The sequence below is a fragment of the Colletotrichum higginsianum genome, chromosome 2, assembly GCF_001672515.1.
Source record: "Colletotrichum higginsianum IMI 349063 chromosome 2, whole genome shotgun sequence".
Classification (NCBI taxonomy): domain Eukaryota; kingdom Fungi; phylum Ascomycota; class Sordariomycetes; order Glomerellales; family Glomerellaceae; genus Colletotrichum; species Colletotrichum higginsianum.
This window is the reverse complement of record NC_030955.1, coordinates 5,638,770-5,659,747: the sequence shown is the minus strand read 5'-3', so window position 1 is coordinate 5,659,747 and position 20,978 is coordinate 5,638,770. Positions and strand designations below refer to the sequence as shown.

Below are 20,978 nucleotides of genomic sequence, written 5' to 3'. Positions count from 1 at the left end.
CGGCCCAAGCTTTTATACTTTGACAATCCAAGCACGATGTACAGTCCCGCTTCTTCCAAGTCACGCAATAGAGTTGTTTACAGAGGAGGGGGGGGGGGGGGGGTGGGAGGGGTCAGTGACGGCCTTTAGGGATTTGGTCAGACTGGCGTCGACGCATGATTTACTTTACTTTCCACGGTTCTCCTCCCCCTCCCGCTCCCCCGCGAACACCAACGGTCGTCGTGGATTGACGTCTGCCACAGCGGCATCAAGCTCTATTCTTATTACTGCCCATTGGCCTGCTCGGAAAACGCCCCACGGCATCTGAAGATTGCCTGGGCACAGATGGCGCTGAAACGTCAAAACATGCCGGGGGGGATTGCCCCAAGAGTCCCGAGGGACGTTCATCCAAGCCAGCCATCACAGGGCAACTGTAGGCGTTGGGAAATTGAGCACACAATGGAGCGAGCCCTATGGCCGCCGTTCATCATCCGCTTGTTGATGATGATGATGATGATGGAGACCAAAGACTAAGCAATTAAGCTCGTCAGACGTGGAATTGGAATGTCACTGTGCCTTTATATGTCCCCCTCCCGCCCCCCTCCATCCCGCGGAAAGGGGTTCCGTTGATCAAGTATCGACCATCCTTAGCAACCGACAGACCGAGGCGACCCTGGATTTTCCCTAGTCACCCAAAGCTCTCTCTTCCCATTAGGATGACCCGGAACGGCATCTCCAGGGTGAAGACCGGCTGCATCACGTGCAAGTGAGTGTCAATACCCGTCTATCCATCTATTTATGCCTTTCATCACATGATGGTAGGTAGCATGCATCGGGGGATGTATTCTTACCATGCATCAAACGATACATCAACCACACAAGTACAAGCCATGCCTCACCTCCGCTGACACATATATTCCCCCCCCCTCCCCCAAGAATCCGCCGGGTGAAATGCGACGAGAAGCGCCCATGCTGCTCACGCTGCCTCTCCACAGGCCGCAAGTGCGACGGCTACGTCTCGCCGCCGTCCGGCTCTCACTCCTGGGCCCAGCTGCTCCGCTCGGCCCCTCCGCAAAAGACCATCGCCCTGACGCGCCTGAACCGTGACGGCTCGGCCGCCGTCGACCGCGCCGCGCTCTTCTACCACCGCGTCGCCGCGCCGGCCCTCGCCGGGTGCCTCAGCAAGACTTTCTGGACCACCGCCGTCGCCCAGGTGGCCCTCCAGGAGCCCGTCGCTGGCCACGCCGTGCTGGCCCTCAGCTCCATCTTCGAGTCCTTCACCGAGGGCGTCCCCAGCACGACTACGACGACTACGACCACCACCACCTTCGCCGCGTGGCACTACGGCGAGGCCTTGCGGCTCCTGCGCACGACGCGGGACCGCGCCCTCGTCCTCTTCGTCTGCGTGCTCTTCATCGCCATCGAGCTGCTGCGCAAGAACGCCGCCGCCGTCGTCACCCACTGCCGCCACGGCATCAACATCCTCAACGAGATCCGCGCCGAGTCCGGCTTCCTGCGGCGACACGTCGTGCCCGTCATGCGCCAGCTGAGCATCGTCCCCTTCTTCTACGGCGCCGACCCCAAGACGTTCCCGCTCATCGACAGGCCCGTCTTCTTGTCGTCGTCGTCGTCGTCGTCGTCGTCTCCCACGCGGTTATTCGCCAGCGTCGCCGAGGCGTACGAGAGCCAGATGGCCCTCCACACGCGCCTGGTCCGGTTCCTGCAGATCGGCGAGGAGGCCCGGCTGGCCAAGGGCCACGTGGGGCCCGAGCCGGACAGGAAGTGGACGCGCAGGTTCCTCATGATCGACATGGACCGCTGGCACGAGTCGTTCCGCGCCCTCAAGGCCGGCGGCTGCCGGCACACGGGTAGGGACAGGACGGTCCTCAACCTGCTGGAGATCCGCCACATCATGGGCCGGGTCCAGATATCGCTGTTCGACTCGGCGTCGGAGCGCGACTACGACGCCTACGTGGACGACTACCGCGCCGTCATCGACCTGACGACCGAAGCGGCGGCGGCGGAGGAGGAGGAGGAGGAGGAAGAGGCCGAATACGACAACGCCGTCCGCGACCCCGCGGGCTCGCCGGGCCCGAAGAGGACCTCGAGGGTCCTGACCAACGACTCGGTGCTCGAGGCGGACCTTAGCACGCTGCTGTACACCGTCGTCGCCAAGTGCCGCTTCCTGCGCCTGCGTCTCGCGGCGCTGAAGCTGATGGAGGCGCTGGCGCGGCCGAGGGAGAACGTCTGGTCGAGGCGCATCACCATCGTGACGGCCCGGCGCCTCATCGAGATGGAGCACGACATTTCTCTCCCAGATGATCTCGACGAGGAGGACTGGGGAGAGAAGGAGGATGAGGAGGAGGCGGACAGTGTTCTCCCACCCGAGGAGAGGCGGGTCGTCAACGTCAAATTCCCCTATGGAAATGCCGAGAGGAGGGGGCCCTTGAGGAACCTCTGTTTCTTCTTGAGAGATCCTGAAGACGGCCATATGATCATGAGGAGTGAGTGGCTCTCGATAGAGGAGCCGTCAGAGAGGTCGAGGATGACTTGAGAGAAAGAGAGAGAGAGAGAGAGAGAGAGAGAGAGATAAGTTACACTGTTAATGCCCGTCCTTGATTCTAGCGTCCACTGATGTAGAAATGAAACAAAGCTTGGGTTTCCTCCCCATCATCATCATCATCATGGCCTCGTTTTACTCATACTGTCTGTCCATCTACACACTTCACCCTCCCACCGGGACAACTTTCTCCTCTTCTTCTTCCATATAACGAGGTGCCAGTTACCGCAGCCCCGCCGATGGCTGTTCCCGCGGTGTCTGTATCGTGTAAACGCCCTATGGAGTCGACGTTAGCAGATGACCCAGACACGCCTCATACAAGTCATAGAATACCGTCAATCAGCCACTCCCTTCCTTGTCTTCTGGGCTTGCATCAGTGGTGCCCGGATGTATAACGAAGCCATGCGAAGGAGGCGTTCTTGGTTGACACATGTCAAAGAGACGTCGTAGGGCCGTCAGATGCCCGCGTCTTCTCCAGCCACCGCCAGCCTGAACACCGACTCCCACGCCATCATTTTTTTCTTCTCGTCGGCCATTTCCACCGGGATCCCCGAGAGGCGGTCGTAGAGCAGGGCCAGCCTCGAGAGGTAGCCGAAGCACGCGGCGCCCGTGACGAGGCCCATGGCGACCCGGAAGAAGTCGGCGTTGCCGCGCTGGTACTTGACGACGAAGCCGACGTTGGTGAGGACCGCGTGCAGCTCCCGCTCGGCGCCGTGGATGGCTTCCATGCACTGAACGAGGCTGCCGCCGGCCCCGAGGCCCAGGAGCCCGCAGCACGGCTTCACGAGCTCGTCCACGAAGGCGGCGACCTCGGCGTTGTCGTCGTCGCGGACAGAGTTGCTGTACGACAAGACCCGGTCCATCATCTCACGTACGGGTCGGACAGCGGCCACGAGGACGCCACGGAGGCGACTCTTGCTCAGGCCCGGGTCGTTGATGTCAAGGAGGCGGAGCGGTTCAAGACAGCGGGCGACATGCTTGTCCCCGGCGAGGTCCCGCTCGACGATCGTTTTCAACAAGAGGCGGTCCTCGGCGGAGAGGGGATCGTTGCGGGCGGCATCTTCGGCGAGCAGCTGGCCGATGTCGATCTCCCGGGGCAGCGTCGGGGCGTCCACGTCTCGATCCGACCGGAGGGGCCAGGCGAGATATCCGTCCGGGCCGAGGGTGACGAGCTCCGAGATGTGGCCGGCGTCCTGTGCCATGCGGAGGTCGGCGATATGCGCGCGGAAGTAGTCGGTGAAGATGTCGACGACGGACTTGCGCGAGCACACCAGCTGGTTCGCGTTGGTCACGTTACAGTTCCCGGCATTAGGGGTACCGACTGGCTTCTTCTGCAGTTTGTTATCTACCTTTTTCGAGAGGAAAGCAAGCGTATCGATGGCGGCGCCGGTGATCCTGGGAAAGGGGGAGCGGACCTCCGTCACGGGCGCGGTCCAGAGCTGGTGGCGGTCCTGGTCTCGGTACGGCGTCACGGACTCGAGGCCGAGGTACTCCTGATCGAGGGGGTCCCCTTCGTTGCGGTCGAGAATGTGCTGGGGCACCCAAGTCCTATGCATCATGACGCGGCGCATCACGTCGCCGTGGCCCTTCCTCCCCTCGTTGGTGTAGCCGGGGAAGCCGAGGGTGTAGATGTCGGGCATCATGAGCGTCGCCGTCAGCTCGGGCGACGGCGGCCTGCGGGTTCCGCAGTTCAGGGGCATGACGAGCCGGGACCCGTCAAAGGACGGGGGCACGATCTCCTCCCAGTCCTCGTCCCGGAGATTCAGCGCCCTGACGCAGCCAAAGACGAACCCGTGGTCGATGTCGTCCGGGTCGATCTTGAAAGCCTCGTTGAACTGCGTGTCCTTGGCGTACAGGGCCGAGACGACGCGGAAGATGTGGGCGTAGGCCGAGAGGCCGTGTTCCTCGTGGAGGCGGAAGTAATGCGTCGAGTACAGGATGAGCACGGCCAGGTCGACGTACGGGACGGGGCGGACGAGGTCGCCCGTCAGGCTCGGGGGGATGGGAGGGCGGCGTCTCTTGCTCGACGCCAGCTCGGGCTGGTACTCGGTCGTGTTGCAGTAGGCCGCCCAGGCGATGGCCATGGACACGGCCAGGTTGACGGGCACGATGTCGCGCGGGTACTTGGCAAGAAACGACTCGACCTCGTCGACGAGGCTCTTGGGCACCCTGATGCTGTCGAGTTTGGGCATGTCCATCATGAAGGGCTCCCAGTTCCCCACCTTCAGATGCTGGAAGACGTGATAGTCCGGCTTGGCGGCCGGGTCCTCGACCAGGACGGGGCATGGCTGGCCCGTGGAGAACGCCTCTTGCTGGTTGCGCAGGTGCTGCTCCCTCTCGCCCCGAGAGACCTGTCGGAAGGGGATGGTGCCCTTGGGGAGGAACTCGGGGCCGAGGGACTGGGTCTTGAGGAAGGCCAGCTGGCGAGGCCGCAGCATGTCGACGGGCGGGACGATGAGGCCGCCGCGTTTGTTGGTCGCGCCGTTGCCGAACATGACGCCGCTGTACGAGTTGTCCATGTTCGGGTCTGCGCTGCTGCCGTGCAGGCGGATGAAGACGGGGACGAAGAGGCCGCCTTCGACGCCGGCGTAGTACGAGTCCTCGGACAGGTTGATGTCGGTCTTGTAGCGTCGATGAGCTCGTTTGAGGGCCCCGAGGACGACCATGTTGTCGGCATCGCGGGGGAGGATGACGCGCTCGAGGGGTTGAACGCCGAAGACAAAGTCCTTGGGGATCTCGGACGTGTCGTAGAGCCGGCCCTTCCACCGCCAGCGACACTCGGTGAGCGTGACGAGAGGCGGGATGGGGGCGGCGGTGGTGGCCGGTTCTCGGGGGACGTTGTCGGCCATTTTCGGTTGATTTGGATTGGATAAAACAATCTCTTGATTATGGTGATGCCACAGTAGCGATTCGATGATTCTTAGAAGAGTATGACTGCGAGGAAAAGGGTAGAGAGACGGATGGCTGTCGGTGAGAAGCGTTGAATGTTGCTTGTTTATCTTTCGACGACAACGAAACTCGTAACGGTTATGGCGAAGAGAAAAGGAAAAAACAACAAAGACAATGGATAGATACACCGAGCCTTGACGAGTCGAGGAGGCCAGATCAGCAGCGAGGATGAAGGCTAATAAGCAAAGTAGAGGCTTGGTGTATGGGTATTTCGAAGGGGGAAGAGACGCGACTTTGGTGTGGAAGGCGGAGGAAGAGACGCGCCGCGAGGGATAGGAGGAGAAAAGAAAACTCGAGAAGGAAAATATGAATAGAAAAGAGGAAGGTATCTAAGAGGACAGGCGAAGGGGGTGGGTGGCCATATGGCCTACGGGGGTTGGTGATGAGGCCGTCAGTGAGCCAACTCATCGCCAGACGGGCCACTTTCATGGTCATGTTCCCAGCCAAGGGCAATAAGAGTGAAGAGTGAGCGCAACGAGTAAACATGGAGAACCTGAGCGCAATGCCAAAAGAGGCAGATGTACAGAGGAAAGAGATGGCCACTCAAGCCATGGAGACGCTGGATGTTGTAAGACTTACACTATAGGATTGAACCAAGCCTTGCGTGATCCTTACTGACATACCTAAATCATGGAATCCTTGAGTGAGTATTGGTAGATCTTGTGTGATGGAAGGCCTGTTAAGTTCCTTTCATAAAAAAAGACATGGCTGAAAGGTGCTGAGACAACATAGAATCCAAGAGAGCACTTTTGTCTCTAAGAAACTGGCTGACCGGATCTTTCTCGCAGCTTTCTTACGGTAGCTCATGACAAAAACAAGATGCCAGAGCCGACATGGGAAACCCTCTAGGAACAATACGTTGACCCAAGTCCCCGTCTAAATAGGATCAACCTCTGCATCATCAACAACCAACTCCTCCTCCTCCTCCTCCTCCTCCTTCTTTACCACCTCCTCCTGCTTGCCCTGCCGATCACCCACCTTCTCCCCCTCTTCCTCCTCCTCCCGCGGCTCTTGTCCCTCCGCCCACGCCTCGGGCCCGATATACCGCCTCGGCCAGATGTTCATCGCCGTCTTCAACCCGCTGCCCAGCGGCAGCCCCGCGTGCAGGACCCTCTCGTCGCCCGTCCCGTTGGCGTGCAGGTTCACCCAGAACACGGCGTTGCCCCTCACCGGCCGAAACGCCAGCCCGCCGTCCTCGTGCCTCCGCCAGGGCGCCTCGCCCTCCCGCTCGTCCCGCAGGTGCTGCGGCGTAACGGCCCGGAGCGCGGGGAACCACGTCTCGCCGCCGGTGCACCCGTCCTGCAGCACGGCGAAGAAGCTCGCGACCCGGTTCCACCGCCGGTCGCGGCCCCCGACCCGGTCCGGCTGGAACGCGTCGTACCAGTCGTGGTGCAGGTTGAACCGCTGCGCCGCCGTGTACCGCACCAGCTGCGGCGGGCCGATCTCGTCGCGGCCCGGCGCCAGCGTCGTGCCCATGAAGGCCTCGGCCCGGCGCAGCACGCACCGCACGGCGGCGTCGTCGGCGGGGAGCCCCGCCGACCACGAGGTCCGGTCGGGCGTGCCCTGCGTGCGGCCGTGCTTCACGACGTGGCTGGGCCGGAAGGCGGGCTCGCCGGCGGCGAGGAGGGCGGCGATGTCGGCCTCGCCGAGGAAGTTGTGGATGTAGACGACGAGCGGGTCGAGCGAGACGATCTGGGTCGTGTAGTTCTGCGCATGGCACACGAACGGGTCCGCGAGGGTGGTGCCGCCGTCGGCGACATCCCCTGCTGGGTGTCGCGGCAAGAAGGCATCGAGGACACGCGAGGGGAGGATGTCGCGGTGGTGCTGCTGGACGTAGGGGACGGTGACGGCGACGAGACCGGTGTAAGCGGCGAGGCCGAGCAGCTTGGTGAGCGAGGCTGTCATGCTGGGCTAGCAGCTGCTGCTGCTCCTCCTCCTCCGGTGATGTGATATGCTGTTGTGGTCTCACCAGCAGGCGTATTAGTGAAGATTCGAGGACCGAGGGGCAATGGTTGAATATGTCGATCAGACGCATCGCGTCGCTCGGACTTGAGAAAGTAGGGGGCAGGCACTGAGAGGCGAGAGAGACGATGATGCTTAAATACCGAGCATCCCCCCCCCTCCCCGGCCCCTCCCTCCATCCATCCATACATCCCTCTTCAACCTCAGTCCCCTCTGCTCTCTTCTGGCCCTGTTCTGACGTCCCAAAGGCGCATCGGGTGGTTGAATGGAGCATCGTCCTCCGACTTGGCGGGGAAACCGTCTTGCGCCAAGAACGGCCTATGGTCCGACCCCAGATTCCCTCCCCCCTCCCCCGCATGTTCCCCTCCCCCGTATGGGTGAGCGGGACGTTCACCGAGACTCGCCGAGTGCCGTGTACGTGTCGGCCTGCATGTTTCGATAGCTACAGCAGTGGCGAAGGTCCAGCCGTGGCGCAACACCAAGACTATCAGCATATACTCCCCCATGCCCCCGGACACGATGGCGTCTGCAAAGGATTTTTTACAGCGCCGCAGAGAGTTCCCAACGTGCAACACCGGGGCTCAGGTATCAGGAAGAGGAAGACAACTTGCGGATAGATGAAGTTACTTCATGGTGGCTACATGTACATATGCACAATGCTCCTCGCTCCTCGCTCCCAAACGCGGCAAATCGGTAAATAGCAGCCGTACCAACCAGCTTTTCCAGATCTTCCCATGTGGCCATCGCACAGCAAGACATGGGGGCTTGTTGCCGGGAATCATGCTTCTCGCATCAGCATACGCATGTGGCAGATCAACGCTCAATAATGGAACTACAGGGCCGTTTCGCAAAAAAAGAAGAAAAGAAAAGAAGAGGGAAAAAAAGGGAAGACAGAGAAAAACAGCCGACGTGGTAACCCCAGAACAGCAGACGCCCGCGTAACAAACGCGCCCGATGCCCCTCTCACAACATGCTCTAGATCTGGCTGTGACGCGCGCGCTTGCGGGCGCTGCCGGTGGACGATGAAGGATGGAGCTTGTCGTTGCGCTCTCTCTTGAGCTTCTCGTCGAGGACACGGGCTAGCGACAAGTCAGTAACAGTCTCGTCACAGACGGGAAAGTAGCGCGTCGCGGCAGAATAGCATACTGAGCACGTCGTATCCGAACTGGGGGTATTCCAAGCACAGAGAGCGGAACTCCTCCTCGGCCTCGGAGCGCAGGGTGTGGGAGCGGGTGGCCCAGAAGCTGGCGACCGGGGCGCGGATGGTAGTGTCGTCCTTGCTGGTATACGCGTAGACGTAGCGGGCGTAGGCGATCTCGCCCTTGGCCGTCGAGTTGACGCAGTGGATCTTGGAGCTGGCCAGCGTGCGCAGGCCGGGCACGCCAAACTTCTCGGCCAGGGTGTAGACGCGCGCGTGCTTGAGCAGCTGGGCGCCGTCCGTGTCGACGTCGGGCGTCGCGGGGTCCTCCTCGAGGGTGCGCGAGCCGGCCACCTTGCGGGGGAAGTACTCTCCCGTGTAGAGGTACTCGAGGAAGCAGCCGACGGCGTCGAGATCCTCGCCAACGAGCTCGACCTGGCGCGGCTGTATACGCGGATGCGCATTATGTTAGCGGACGACGGGTGATACCGGGGAGACGGACGGGGCCGTCAGAGACGAGGAAAAGACACGTACGCTGCCGTCGTCGCTGAACTGGGCGCAGGCCTCCTTGAAGAAGGGGCTCTTCACCAGCAGGGCCTGGTGGGCCGTGACGATGGCTTCTGACTCGCCCCGGCCGACCAGCAGAGTCACGACGGGGCTCGACAGGTAGCTGACAAAGGTCGTGCGCGGCTCGACGGGGTCGTTCTCGCCGCCCTCGGCGAAGGGGAGGTCCCTTTCGTTGGCATTGGCGTTGGCGTTGGCGTTGTCATCCTCCCCGACGCCCTCCATCTCGACATCGGCGCCGGCAGGGTTCGCGGGAGCGTCCTCGACGATCTCGGGGTCGTTGCTGAGTTCCTCGGCCATTGCGACGGTTTGCGACAATGCAACGGGCTCCTCGTTCTTCCCGCGTATCTACTTCGGTTGGTCCTGTGGCGGCACGCGACCGTGACTCTCTCCTCTCTCTCTCTCTCTTCTCTCGTGTTTGTTGAGGCGCGTATCGTTCTTGTCCGTAAAGAGGCCAATTGGTCGCCGAGACTCTCGTAACAGAAGGGGGATCCTAAAGAAAGAAGGAAATGAGCGTGGTCGACTGTTAATGCCGCGTTAGCTTTGGCAGAGGGGAATGGGAGATGGAAAAGGCAAAAAGGCAAAGGCGCAAAACTCGCTCGTAGACATACAGAACGAGGGGAGGCTTCTGTGGTTCCAGCGCGGGCTTGAGAGAAGCTTAGAGCTCCGAGCTCAGTGCGCGCGTGCGCTGCAGCTACAGCTGAAGCTGAAGCTCCCTCCCTGCCAGGAACGGCCAGGAACGGCCAGGTACAACCCAACCCAACCGTACCGCGGGCAGTCCCAGAGCTCTGACCCCTGTCAAGCGAGACGCGATAACAGATAAGATTAACTTCCGCGTCCTATCGTGTATCGAATAACATATCAACACATTCATCATCGTGTACAGATGCAGATACGCCGTCCGACGAGTGAGGCTCACAGGGAAGCTGGAAAAGAAAGACCGGGTTTGAACCAAAAAACCGAGAACCAAGGACCAACACCAACGCCGGGTATCGTCGACTTGCGTGGCGGCATGCATTTCTAACAAAACAAGAATCAAAAAAGTGCCCCGCCCGTTATTCATGCTCAACACATATTCCGCCGCCGCCGCCGCCGCCGCCGCCCTCGTCACCCAACCCAGTGTGCCGCGCGATACAGATGCTAATTGCATCCGTCCTGCATTTACCCAGAGTACACCGCCGCAATGCAACTTGTTCATCATGCGTGCTCCTTCTTCTTCCTCCTCCCAATGCCTCCCTCTCTCCCTCTCTCTATCTCTCTCTCTGTCTTTTCCACTTCGTCCCCCCTTCCACAATCTCTTCGGAGGTGTCGGAGAAACATGTGGCCTCTTCTACCCCTACCACCTCGCTGGCATCGCCTTGCGCGTCTCAGTCGCATTCATTCTCTTTTTCGGTGGAAGCCGTGTTCCTTGGCGGTCGGTTCAACGACAGACCCGGGAGATTAGGGTGCATGAGCTTTAGTGGTTGCTCCTTCTTCAACACCTCCCAGTGCTTCTTCAGCGTGTCTTCTCGCACCACGAGCTCAAAGTTGGCCAGGAAGCAGAAGCTGATCTCGAGCCGAGCAAGCTCCAGATCGCTGACGCCCCCGACCTTGGCCATCTTGCTGTGCGGATAGCTGAGATCCTCCAGCGCCTTCATCGCCACCCGGAGCCCCGCCAGCACCAGTCGATGCGCATTCCGTCTCGTCACCGGTATCGTCTGCTCCTCCACCGCCAGACGGTGGATGTATAAGCTCGTCGCGAGATACACCCCAGTGCTCATCGGGCAGAACCGGTGGATACGCGCGAGGTATTCGTCGATGCCAATCGGCGGCGGCTTTTTCGAGTAGAATTTGCGCGTGATGGCGCTGTGTTGGAGGTTGATCGGCTGCGAGTTCTCGCCAATGATGATGTATGGTTCGGGCGGCCTCGAAGGCGGCGGAGGCGTTGTCGGGCTTTGCGTCTGCCGCAGGTGGACGCCGTCTATTGGTTGCGGCGCCGAGCCACTGGAGCCGCTGGAGCCGCTCATTTGGGACATCATGGGCGGCCGGCGCGGGGACGGGTGGGAGTGGCTCATGGCTGCCTCGGCCTCCTGGCGCATTCTCGCCAGGTTCTTTTCCGAGTTGGAGCGGATGAGTGCCTTCTCGGCCGCCATGCCTCGCATGTTGGGCAATGTCGGACTCGTGGGCGGCGGCGTCGGCGGGATGTCGCCCGTAATTCGCACAAGAGCCTCGATGCCGCCGCTCAGCAGCTTCATTGCCGATCGCGGCGACAACTTGAAGATGTCGTCATTCTCGGGCACGTTCGGAGGGCTGTCGCTGTTGGCGATGCTGAGCCTCGGGTCGGACGAAGGATTGGGCGGCGGGGGCAGGTCGGGGACTTCGTTCGCGTTCGACTCTGTGGGCTGGGGAGGCATGCCCTCGTCGGGCTTGGGCGACATTGCTGTCTTTGGTTCGTCGTGCTGCTGGGGGAGATGCAGTGAGTGTGTTGTAGGCGCCACAGAAGCTATGACGGAGCGGAAGGAGGGTATTTCGATTGGGTCGGTGTGGGCGACGGAGAGCATCTGATGCTTATACACAGGCGGGTAACGATGGGTAAAGCCCTGAAGGAGGGCTGTCTGGTGGTGCGGGTATCCTTGACGTGCTTGGGACGACTATCATGATATCAAATCCTGCTCTTTACAAAGGTGCAATTTCCCTCGGCCTGGTTCGGCTTGCCGGGTGAGGGGACGCCAGAATATTTCGCCGGCGGGCTGGTTGTATTGCGCGACTGGCCGGCACGCGAGACACGAGAGGGGTATGTAATGTTGGTCCGTTCTGGGACAGGCTAAATTGTTGTCTAGAACAAAAAGAAACGGTTAATTTCGCAGGAATCGTTCGTGGGTCGACCGAAATGGGATCGTGGTCGTTCGGTTGCGGAAGATAAAGGGCCAGAGTAGGGCAAAGAAAGCACGACCGAGGTAGGACGATGCTACGACGGGGTACGACAGGGCATCGATATCGACTGGCGGTCGAGAGCGAGTCTGAAGTACAACTGAGCAACTCAGGTGGTTCGGCTTGCAGTGTGTTGCGCGGGGCAAAAACCGCTGGTGGTGACGGCAGTAGTGGTTGTCGACCTCGCGACCTCGCAACGGGAATTATTGGCAAAGGAGGTGCTTGTGACAGAGCGCAATATTTTGTGCTGATCTAGAAGCTAGTGCGGGGAACTGCAGGCATGCAGCAGGCGAGGAAGACAGCAGAGGACACGGCATCCCCGTCGCGGTGGATGGATCGGCGATCGTCTCGAGTGTTGGAGTTGCAAGGTGCAGCGATAATCAAGCGACACTGCAGCTGGTTCAGGGCAGGATTGGAGTCGGGGAAGAGGGACGGATGCTGGAGGCGAAGCCCAGGAGGGACGCACGAAAAAGGCGACAGGATGCGGCCGAACAGCAGGCTTTGCGTGGCGTCTGCCTGATGTGCTATGCAGCTGGCGCGATTCGATGAGGTGTGATGCCGCGGACGTCGCCGGCGCCGTGCAGGGGACAGAGGGGCGAAGTCGTATTGCTATTGTTGTTGCTGTAGCTGTTCTTGTTGCTGTTTGTTGTTCGTGGCGGGTGACTCGACCGGGAACGAGCTCGACGAGCCGTGTAAGCGAAGGGGCCCGAAGTTGGAGTCGCTGTAGCAGCAGAAAGGCGTAGCCAATAAATCAAGTGACCGCGGTATGTATCAGTCGACTGCCATCCGACAGCCTGTGCGGAGTGGATAAGAATGAGTCCAGAACGACCTGATGCGAGGCGGGCAAAGAGATCCTTGGTCGTTCTCGACTTGTTGTGTGATATTGAAGAACCTCCGTCCGTTGTCGGGTTCGGGACGGGATGGGATGGGATGAAATGGGAGGGGAGCGCGGTTGTTTTTGATGTGAGCAGCGGGCAGCCGGTGACGATTTTTTATTTTATTAAATTTTAGTTTGGTTTAGTTTTTTTGGAGAAATTTGATAGTTCAGAGCGATCACCGGGATTTTGGGGAGATGAGGCGAAGGGGTGGAGAGGAGAGAATGGAGAATGAGGTGAGAAGAGAGAGAGAGAAGGGAGGGAAGTGGCTGGTCCGCCTCTGAACGATGCAAGGCGGCCCTCGTTTGCACGTTTGCCATCGGTAAGGTAGGTAGGTAGGTAGGTACCTAGGGACCTATCCGTACCTAGGGACTTGAGAATGGGGGGAAGGCGTCTGTCGTCGTGTTGATCTCGTACTTGCTTCACGTCCTATGTGAGGAAGGTCCCCCTGCCTAACTAGGTGCCGCCTACCTACCTACTGCCTAGGTAGGAATCCATCTACTTGTCAATGTGCCTCCTGCCTGCCTCAACCCGAACTGCAGTTTCTCACTTGCAACAAACAACACCGAGCGTGGGAAGGACCGAACAGCATGTGCCTGCCCATCGGGAATGGGTGGTGTGGCTTCTTTGGGAGTGCGTCCTTATCACTTGTCCCAGGCAGGCGGCAAATGGAGCTCGGCTCCAGCGGCGACATCCCATCAACATCGTGGCTCAGCTGAGGGGTTTCCCTGCTGAGTACAAGTACTCCTCCGTCCTCCGCAACCTGGCCGGATGTGGTGGGTCTACTGCATGCTGGACACTTGGACACTAATAATGAAAACCTCTGACTACCTACCTACCTGTACAGTCCAGATTTAGGGGTGCTCAAGGCTTGCGCAACAGTTGACTTTAGCTTGTTGCCCTCTGTCGAGAGATAACCTTCCGCTCGCCCTTCGTTCCTTCTCAGTCGCAAAGCTGCTCCAAATCCCTCCTCCTCCTCCTCCTCCTCCTCCTCCTCCTCCTCCTCCTCCACCTTCCCCCACCACTGCCTACTGCCATCGCACCTTCCCAGGACCATGTGGTGGTGGTTGACGTTGGACAGGGGGCACAGACACCCGCCTGGCCAGTGCTGGCACACACGCCGGTGACACCACCCCTGTACCCCCGTTTTAATATGGAGAATACCATCAGTACAAGGTGTGGCTGACAGTGGGGTCTTGAAGGGTCTTCTTTTCTTGTCAAATGACCAGACCAGAGTGGATACACAAATCCACGGAGCGCTCCAGGTCAGCGATTGCCTCGTCCGCTCTTTTCTTATCTCTTCTTATCGTTGGCACACGATGCAGAGACAAGGTCATTACTCAATTATTCCCACACCCACACACACTATCACTGACGGACATGAATGACTTTGTGCCGGTTCGACGGCGAGATCTACCCGCTGGGTTAGGTGACGCCACCAGCAAACAACACCAGCAAACAACACCATCAAGGGCCATCTTACATACCTAGTTTATCCATCTCGTCATCCTCGGGGTCGCATTTGAATCTGCTGCATCTGCATCTGCAGAATGCCGCCCCAAGCCAGCAGCCATGATGAATCAACCATGGCACGGGACATTTCACGACTCGGGGCCCCTCCGCCGGGGTCATCCAATGCACCCGTATCACGCGATTAAGTACAGTCAGTACATGCACACGCGCGCCATCGTATCCCAACACTCCTCAAATGTCCCGTGACTCTATTCACCGGGTTGAACCCTCTTCAGTCTACGAACGGATACTGTATCTACGAATATGGCCTCGTCTACTCGTGAGCCTTTCCGGGTGGACGCTAGCCATGCATCATCAACTCACATCTCACTAGAGAGAATACGGTCTCAATTTCGGACCGCCCTCACTTCTAACCCTCGCTTCAGCCTCATATCTATGATCCCATGGCCACTTTGATATCCAGCACCGCCGCTTGTCCGCCCTGCACCGTCTTGATAGCCTCCTTGAGCACGCCCTCTAGCTCGTCCAGCTTGTCGACCCGCGCGGCGAACAAATCCCCGCCCGCCGCCGCCTTGGCGATGCCCGAGTAGTCGGGTGCCGGATCGAACGAAATGTTGATCTCCTCGTTCGTCGCCCTCGACCCTTCACCGTCGGGGTGCACCAGCAGCAGCGACCGCCGTGGCGCGTTCCATCCTGTCGATTTTGTCAGTTCACACACACACACCTCGAATCGCAACCGGACGTTCTGCTCTTCGGCACTCACCCTTGTTATTCAAAATGATGGTCAGCACGGGAATGTTGTACCGCTTGGCAATCCAGTACACGCTGCCCGGCACCGAAAACAGGAACGTGCCGTCGCCGACGATTTGCACCACAAACTTGCCCTTGCCGCCGTTCTCGAAGTCGGTCGCCAGCTTGATGCCCAGAGCGCCGCCGCCGGACCAGCCGAGGCCGCCGCCGCCGCAGTTGATCCACGAGCCGGGCAGCGTGGGCTGAAGGTTGTCGTGTACGAACACCGTGTTGGTCACGGCTTCGATCGCCCAGATGGTGTCCTCGGGGCAGAGCTTCTTCAGCGTCCGCGAAAGGTGGCCCGTTCCGAACTCGCCGTCCGCCTTGGGCCGAGCCTTCTCCTCGATCTTGGCCAACAGCTGCTTGTGTGACTCCTTGACCTTGGCCTCGCGGTCCTTGGCCTCTGCCGACTCGAGCTGCGCAGCAAACTGCCCCTTGAGGAGAGACGTGATCTGTTCGACTGACTGCAGGCTGCTCGCACGGTATCTCGACTGCGCGGCAATGTAAAAGACGGGCATCTGCTGCTTCAGCGGATCGACGTCGATGTGGAAGATCTTGGCGTCCTTCCTGGGGTGGCACAGCGTGTTGATCCACGGAACGTCACAGTCGAGGACGAGAATGACGTCGGCCGTCTTGACGGCTTCGTCGATGCCGAATCGAAGACCAAGCCATCCAGGGTGGTCTGCGGGGAAGCACATATCGCTCCCGCCCGTGTCGACAACCCGTAGGCCCTTGACCGTGTTGGCGAGCTCGACGAGCGCTGCCGGGAACTCGTGATTCCGGCCGCCGAACCCTGTGATGACGAGGGGCTCCTTGGCTCCAGCCAACGCCTCGGCGATGTTGTTGGCGGCGCTCTTTGGGAGACCGCCGAGCTCGACGGGGTCCCACTCGTTCTGGCGGATACTGTAAGGCTCGATCTCGGCCTCCATGACCTCTCTCGCGCCGCAAAGGTACACGGGCCCTTGGGGGTCGGATCTGGAAAATTGCAAGGCGCGGTTAACCATTTGCTTGACGTTGGTGGCCGTCTTCAGCTCGCCGGAGTAGCGGCAGTACTGCGAGACGATTTGCTTCTGGTCCGGGACGTCCTGGATCCAGTGTATGTACTCGGTTCTGCTGCCGCGCAGCTCGCCCTCGAGAGTAAAAGGGGACAGGCCGGCGAAGACGAGGATGGGCGCGCGCCCGCACGAGGCGTTGTGCACCGCGGCGCCGAGGCCCTGGGTTCCCACGTCGACGTGAACAATAACGCACTGCGGCTTTCCGGTCAGGCGGGCGTATCCGTCGGCCATGGACATGGCCACCATCTGGCGTTCATGGTCAGCATGATGAGTAAAGAAAGACGTGATGACGCAAAGGAATGGAATGGGATGGGATGTATTACTTCATTAGGACATGTGATGATTCGAGGGAAGCTTCCTTTCTTCTCCCTGAGGCCCTTTACCATGGCCTCAATGATGCTGGGGTGGTCGGAACCCAGGTTTACGAAGCAGTGGGTGACGCCGGCGTCCCACAAGGCCTCGAAGAAGGCGAACGAGGCAGTATACATCTCGGTTGACTGTGACGAAAGGTGGCGGGCCTGGTCGATGACGGTCTTGAACTCGTCTTCCACGACGGGCCGGGATGGCGGCGGCTTTATAGCAGCGTCAAAGGACGGCGACGATGCAGATCCCCCGCCTCGATGCAGCGGGGCCACGGATGAGAAGGCGGCAAGCTGGCGGCGACCTGGGCCGCCGACACCGGCCAGCGTCTGCTTAAACCTGGCCAACCCTTGGCCTGCTCGCCCACCCGGTGCTGCAGGCCCGGCCGCACGTAAGCAGCGTGCGACCATGGGCCCCGGAGAGTGTCTGAAGGGCATGATGGGCTAGGGTAGGGAAGGGGGGCGGGGTATTATCAAATGCCGAGTGCGATTGATAACAACGTTTCCCGGATACAGTGAGGGCCTTGCTTGTTGGTCAGTCGAGTCGAACGGAGAAGACGCTTCTGATCTCTAGCCAATGGAAGGAGGGATTCGACAGGGATGACGCGCCCTGGCAAAGAAGTTACACAATGAGTACAGGTATTGGGAGAACGGTCTGAATGGGAATAACTCGGGGACTGAAACAGAACAGAAGGGGAGGAAAAGGCCGGCGGGGGTTGGTTTTGACTGAAGTCGGATCGAGCTCCCGGTGACGGGGCGGTCAAAGCAGACTTATACCTAGAGTACGTCCGGGACCACTGGGCCAGCATCATTCCACAGACGGACGGGCACAAAGTGGCCCACAGTCCCCGGAATAGGGAGCATCACGCCCTTTGGGGGAGCCGGGCCCAACCCCGCAGTCGGCTCAGGGGAGTCGTGGGACCGGTTTCATAGGCCGCTTGGAGTCGGCTCACTGCAGGGTGTCACTATTTAGTGTTGGTTCGTGTTGGAGCCGCAGATAAGGGAGCCGACAAGGGAGCACAAGGCGCGCGTGTGGCTCCTCCATGTCGATGAGGGAGAGGGGGGACGGTGAGCAGAGAGTGGAGTGTTCCGAAGACTTAGTTTGTCGACGAGTCTCTAGTCTTGTGCTATGCTCCATCTTCTAGATAGAGCTTCTCCAAGGCGTGTCAGAGACAATTGTCGCCCATCTCTGAAGAGGTCCGTCAAGTCAACAAACAGAAACAGGCCTTGGGCCGAGAATTGCCGTCTCAAGACTGAACAAGCCGTGAGCTAGCGGGGAGGACTCGGCACTCGGGAGGGACAACCCTTGGAAACAACCGTGTGTCTGACGCCAAACGCCAACTTTTCCCCGCAACAAAGCGCCGTCCGGGCGTTCCTGGGAGAGGGGAAAGGGGAGAGGGGGAGGGAACGCCAGCTGACCAGCGTCTCGCCAGCCACACGGCCTGGTGCATCGAGCGCGTCGTGCGGGGTGCAGGCAGCTGCTAGTAAATAACCATGCTCTTAGCTAATGGGAATTCGCTGCGTCTGCTGAGCAAGCTGAGCGAACCGAGCTTCCGGATTACGCGCAGGAGAACATCGATGAGAGAGTAGGAAAGGAGAAACGGTTGGGTTCAGTTGGTTTTATTCGTTGCCAACACGGTAGGGCCTGGCCCATGAGCGCCTAGAAAAGACGGCCGGAGAGTGTTGCGGTTAAACATGCAGAAACGCATGAACACAAACATAAGTATACACACACACACACACACACACACACACACACACACGTCCAGTATTGCTCTTACACTGCTGCTGAACGACAACCCCACGCTGCTACCACTCCGACCTCAGCCCGTCGGGCCAGATCCAGCCGAGGATCGTCCCGATGCCGAACGCGACGAGACACACGAGGATCGTCGTCAGCAGGAGACCCCGATACCTCGCGGCCTCGGGGCCGGGCGGCCGCGCCCTCCTGCTCCCCGCCGATGACTGCGTCGTGGTCCTCGGCCTTGCGGCGACGGCGGCGCCATCGTTCATCTCGGGTCTCGTGCCGTCGTAGAACGCCGCGGCTGGGATGCCGTCCTTTTCGTTCGGAGGGCCGGAGGAGGAGGCTGTACGTCGCGAGGGGGGCGCGTCAGCAAAGCCAATCGCTCCTCGCATGGGGAGGAGAAGGGAGGGAGAGGAGGTTGGAGGTTGGATGCGCTTACTTGTGGGCAGGTCGTAGACGAAGGGGTGCTTCTGCGCGTCGAAACCAACGTCGATGTCGGTCGCGACGCCGCTGGCAGCGCGTTCGGCGGAGACGGCGACGCCTATCGCGGCGGCGGTCGCAAGGAGCGTCGCGAGGAGCGTCGCGAGGACGAGGGACGGGCGGGCTAGCATCGCGGCCGTCGGTGGTCGTGTCAACGATGCGCGAGATTCGGCGGGTCAGGTCTACGGGGGTGGTGCGAGGGCGGGAGGCGAAGACTGCCGTGGATGAAGGAAGAAGAGAGCCGCCATCGCGGGGGGTGTCCTGTCTTGTCTGTCCTCCGTTCTTGCGACGCGACCTGTGCTGCTGGTGACGGAGACGGTGGATTGGGATGCTCGACAGGCGATAGGCGACAGACGACAGGGGGGGCAGAGAGGAGGATTGCTTGGCTCCTGCCTAGTTCAGTGCGCGCTATCATCCTTACCGAGATTCGGGACAATGCCCGGGAGGTGGAGACGCCGTGAGTGGGGCTTCGGCTTCCGTGTCTCCGGCGAGATGGCCCGGGGCGCCGGCGCATGCAGAACGTGTGTCCTGTTCAAGTGCAGTTCAGCACCCGCCGGCCTTGACGTTGCCCAGTGCACTTTTTCAATCTCTTACATCTACACCCCCGCGTGCTCTCATTGTGAGACGGATTTTCTCCTGATATTTGAAGGTGTACGAGCTGGTGAGGTGCACGGAAGAGAGCTTGGGCGTCCCATGACAGCTGGACGGTCTGCGTCTGCCGTGCCCTCAATGCAACCCCCGCTCGCATCGGAGCGCTGAATCCAAACTGCTTGGGAAGCTTGAGTCCTCGAGAGAGCCGCATGGCCGACCAACCTTTGAGATGTTCAGACGAACGCTGGTTGGAGCGAGAAATACATAAACACCCCCCTCCCCCCTTCTCTCTCTCGGATGGGGGATTCTCGGGGTCTACCTGTGACCTAGGTACTCCAACAAAACGTTTCCTGACATTCTGAACCCGGACCACTGACAACCCACCCTACCTACAACGACAATACCATCGATAATACCGCGCGGGCAAACAGCAATCAACGATCGAAAACAAAAACAAACAACAAAGAAACAAGAAAATGTCACTCAACCTGGCGTCCCCCTTCTCCCCGCTGCCGAGCTACCTCCTCGGCACCGGCCTGACCTTCGTCGGCCTCCTCGGCTTCGTCCGCCCGCTCGCCGTCTACGACGCCTTCGGCATCGCCCGGCCCCGCTCCGCCGAGCCCGAGGCCTTCAGCTACGCGAAATCCGCCCGCGACCTCGCCACGGGCGCCCTCTTCGTCCTGCTCGAGACGTACCAGGAGGGCAGCGGCAACGAGGACGCCGTCACGGCCCTGTTCGCCGTGACGGCCTGCGTCGGCGTCGCCGACTGGTGGATCGTGGGGGCCGCGGGCGGCGAGGAGGGCAAGGGGGATGGGGGCAAGGGGCTGGTGCATCTGGGCTGCGGGGTTGTGCTGGGGGCGTTTGCGCTTTGGAGGTTTCTGTATTAAGCGTTCGGTCCTCTTGAGTCGGTTTGTCAGTCGTGACGGGGGAGAGGAGCGAGATCGAATAGTGACTAACTGACTCCTGGGCACATCAGGCTCTGACCTATGGCGGACGGAATAGCCGCAGCAACGCAACACCGGGATGATGTGATTCGTTCAGAGGATCATTTGGTCCCATGCATCCCAACCCTCCCTCCCCTCCTTGACCACACTAGAACGAGAGGGCGGCGGCGGGCCGCATAAGTGGGATTCGTTCTCCGTGTCTTCGGTTCGATCCGTGGGACAAGGGTGTGTCTGTTTTGCTGCACGACGGCCCGCTAGTGGATGAGAGTCGAAGAGATGCAAGTCCATTTGTGGAATTGATTTCGCGTAACTTGTTTCTGCTGCTATGGACATCATTCGCCCTTGATCCATCATGTTACGTACCTCTCTCTCTTTCGTTTTTCAACCATCAAATCAGATCCAGGAGTCTTTCACCGGAGCCTTGGAGATATATACACTGGAGGCCTTCTCCCCTGCCAACGTGCCCGCTTCTTGAACGAGCCCTAACGCAAACGACCACCACGCTCGTCTGATTCTACGGCCGCCTTGTGAAGCCGAATTGCCATGTCAATTTGTCACCACCAGCAACAGTAGCAAAAGGGCCGCGGGTAAAAGACCCCAGGCCGT

The 20,978-nt window shown here is 60.0% G+C and overlaps 9 protein-coding genes across 9 annotated transcripts; 3 read left to right on the top strand and 6 right to left on the bottom strand.

The window, feature by feature from the left end:
- Nucleotides 1-695: 695 nt before the first annotated feature.
- On the top strand, nucleotides 696-2,533 carry CH63R_03432 (C6 zinc finger domain protein; the record flags this gene model as incomplete). The annotated part of the gene is made up of 2 exons (XM_018298407.1): nucleotides 696-745; nucleotides 916-2,533. 2 exons carry the CDS (start codon nucleotides 696-698, stop codon nucleotides 2,531-2,533), a joined length of 1,668 nt encoding a protein of 555 aa, XP_018163223.1.
- Nucleotides 2,534-2,994: 461 nt separating this feature from the next.
- CH63R_03431 (uncharacterized protein) lies at nucleotides 2,995-5,388 on the bottom strand (the record flags this gene model as incomplete). The annotated part of the gene is made up of 1 exon (XM_018298406.1): nucleotides 2,995-5,388. One exon carries the CDS (start codon nucleotides 5,386-5,388, stop codon nucleotides 2,995-2,997), a length of 2,394 nt encoding a protein of 797 aa, XP_018163222.1.
- Nucleotides 5,389-7,201: 1,813 nt separating this feature from the next.
- CH63R_03430 (uncharacterized protein) lies at nucleotides 7,202-7,438 on the top strand (the record flags this gene model as incomplete). The annotated part of the gene is made up of 1 exon (XM_018298405.1): nucleotides 7,202-7,438. The coding sequence occupies one exon, from the start codon at nucleotides 7,202-7,204 to the stop codon at nucleotides 7,436-7,438; it is 237 nt and encodes a 78-aa protein (XP_018163221.1).
- Nucleotides 7,439-8,425: 987 nt separating this feature from the next.
- On the bottom strand, nucleotides 8,426-9,452 carry CH63R_03429 (Btb poz-like protein; the record flags this gene model as incomplete). The annotated part of the gene is made up of 3 exons (XM_018298404.1): nucleotides 8,426-8,529; nucleotides 8,597-9,032; nucleotides 9,123-9,452. The coding sequence occupies 3 exons, from the start codon at nucleotides 9,450-9,452 to the stop codon at nucleotides 8,426-8,428; spliced, it is 870 nt and encodes a 289-aa protein (XP_018163220.1).
- A 1,067-nt stretch (nucleotides 9,453-10,519) lies between these two features.
- Nucleotides 10,520-11,569, bottom strand: CH63R_03428 (Cyclin; the record flags this gene model as incomplete). Its single annotated transcript, XM_018298403.1, has 1 exon — nucleotides 10,520-11,569. One exon carries the CDS (start codon nucleotides 11,567-11,569, stop codon nucleotides 10,520-10,522), a length of 1,050 nt encoding a protein of 349 aa, XP_018163219.1.
- Nucleotides 11,570-13,772: 2,203 nt separating this feature from the next.
- CH63R_03427 (uncharacterized protein) lies at nucleotides 13,773-13,994 on the bottom strand (the record flags this gene model as incomplete). The annotated part of the gene is made up of 1 exon (XM_018298402.1): nucleotides 13,773-13,994. One exon carries the CDS (start codon nucleotides 13,992-13,994, stop codon nucleotides 13,773-13,775), a length of 222 nt encoding a protein of 73 aa, XP_018163218.1.
- Nucleotides 13,995-14,843: 849 nt separating this feature from the next.
- On the bottom strand, nucleotides 14,844-17,051 carry CH63R_03426 (Thiamine pyrophosphate enzyme; the record flags this gene model as incomplete). The annotated part of the gene is made up of 3 exons (XM_018298401.1): nucleotides 14,844-15,103; nucleotides 15,174-16,500; nucleotides 16,578-17,051. 3 exons carry the CDS (start codon nucleotides 17,049-17,051, stop codon nucleotides 14,844-14,846), a joined length of 2,061 nt encoding a protein of 686 aa, XP_018163217.1.
- A 1,371-nt stretch (nucleotides 17,052-18,422) lies between these two features.
- Nucleotides 18,423-18,968, bottom strand: CH63R_03425 (uncharacterized protein; the record flags this gene model as incomplete). Its single annotated transcript, XM_018298400.1, has 2 exons — nucleotides 18,423-18,700; nucleotides 18,797-18,968. 2 exons carry the CDS (start codon nucleotides 18,966-18,968, stop codon nucleotides 18,423-18,425), a joined length of 450 nt encoding a protein of 149 aa, XP_018163216.1.
- Nucleotides 18,969-19,904: 936 nt separating this feature from the next.
- Nucleotides 19,905-20,315, top strand: CH63R_03424 (uncharacterized protein; the record flags this gene model as incomplete). Its single annotated transcript, XM_018298399.1, has 1 exon — nucleotides 19,905-20,315. The coding sequence occupies one exon, from the start codon at nucleotides 19,905-19,907 to the stop codon at nucleotides 20,313-20,315; it is 411 nt and encodes a 136-aa protein (XP_018163215.1).
- Nucleotides 20,316-20,978: the final 663 nt, after the last annotated feature.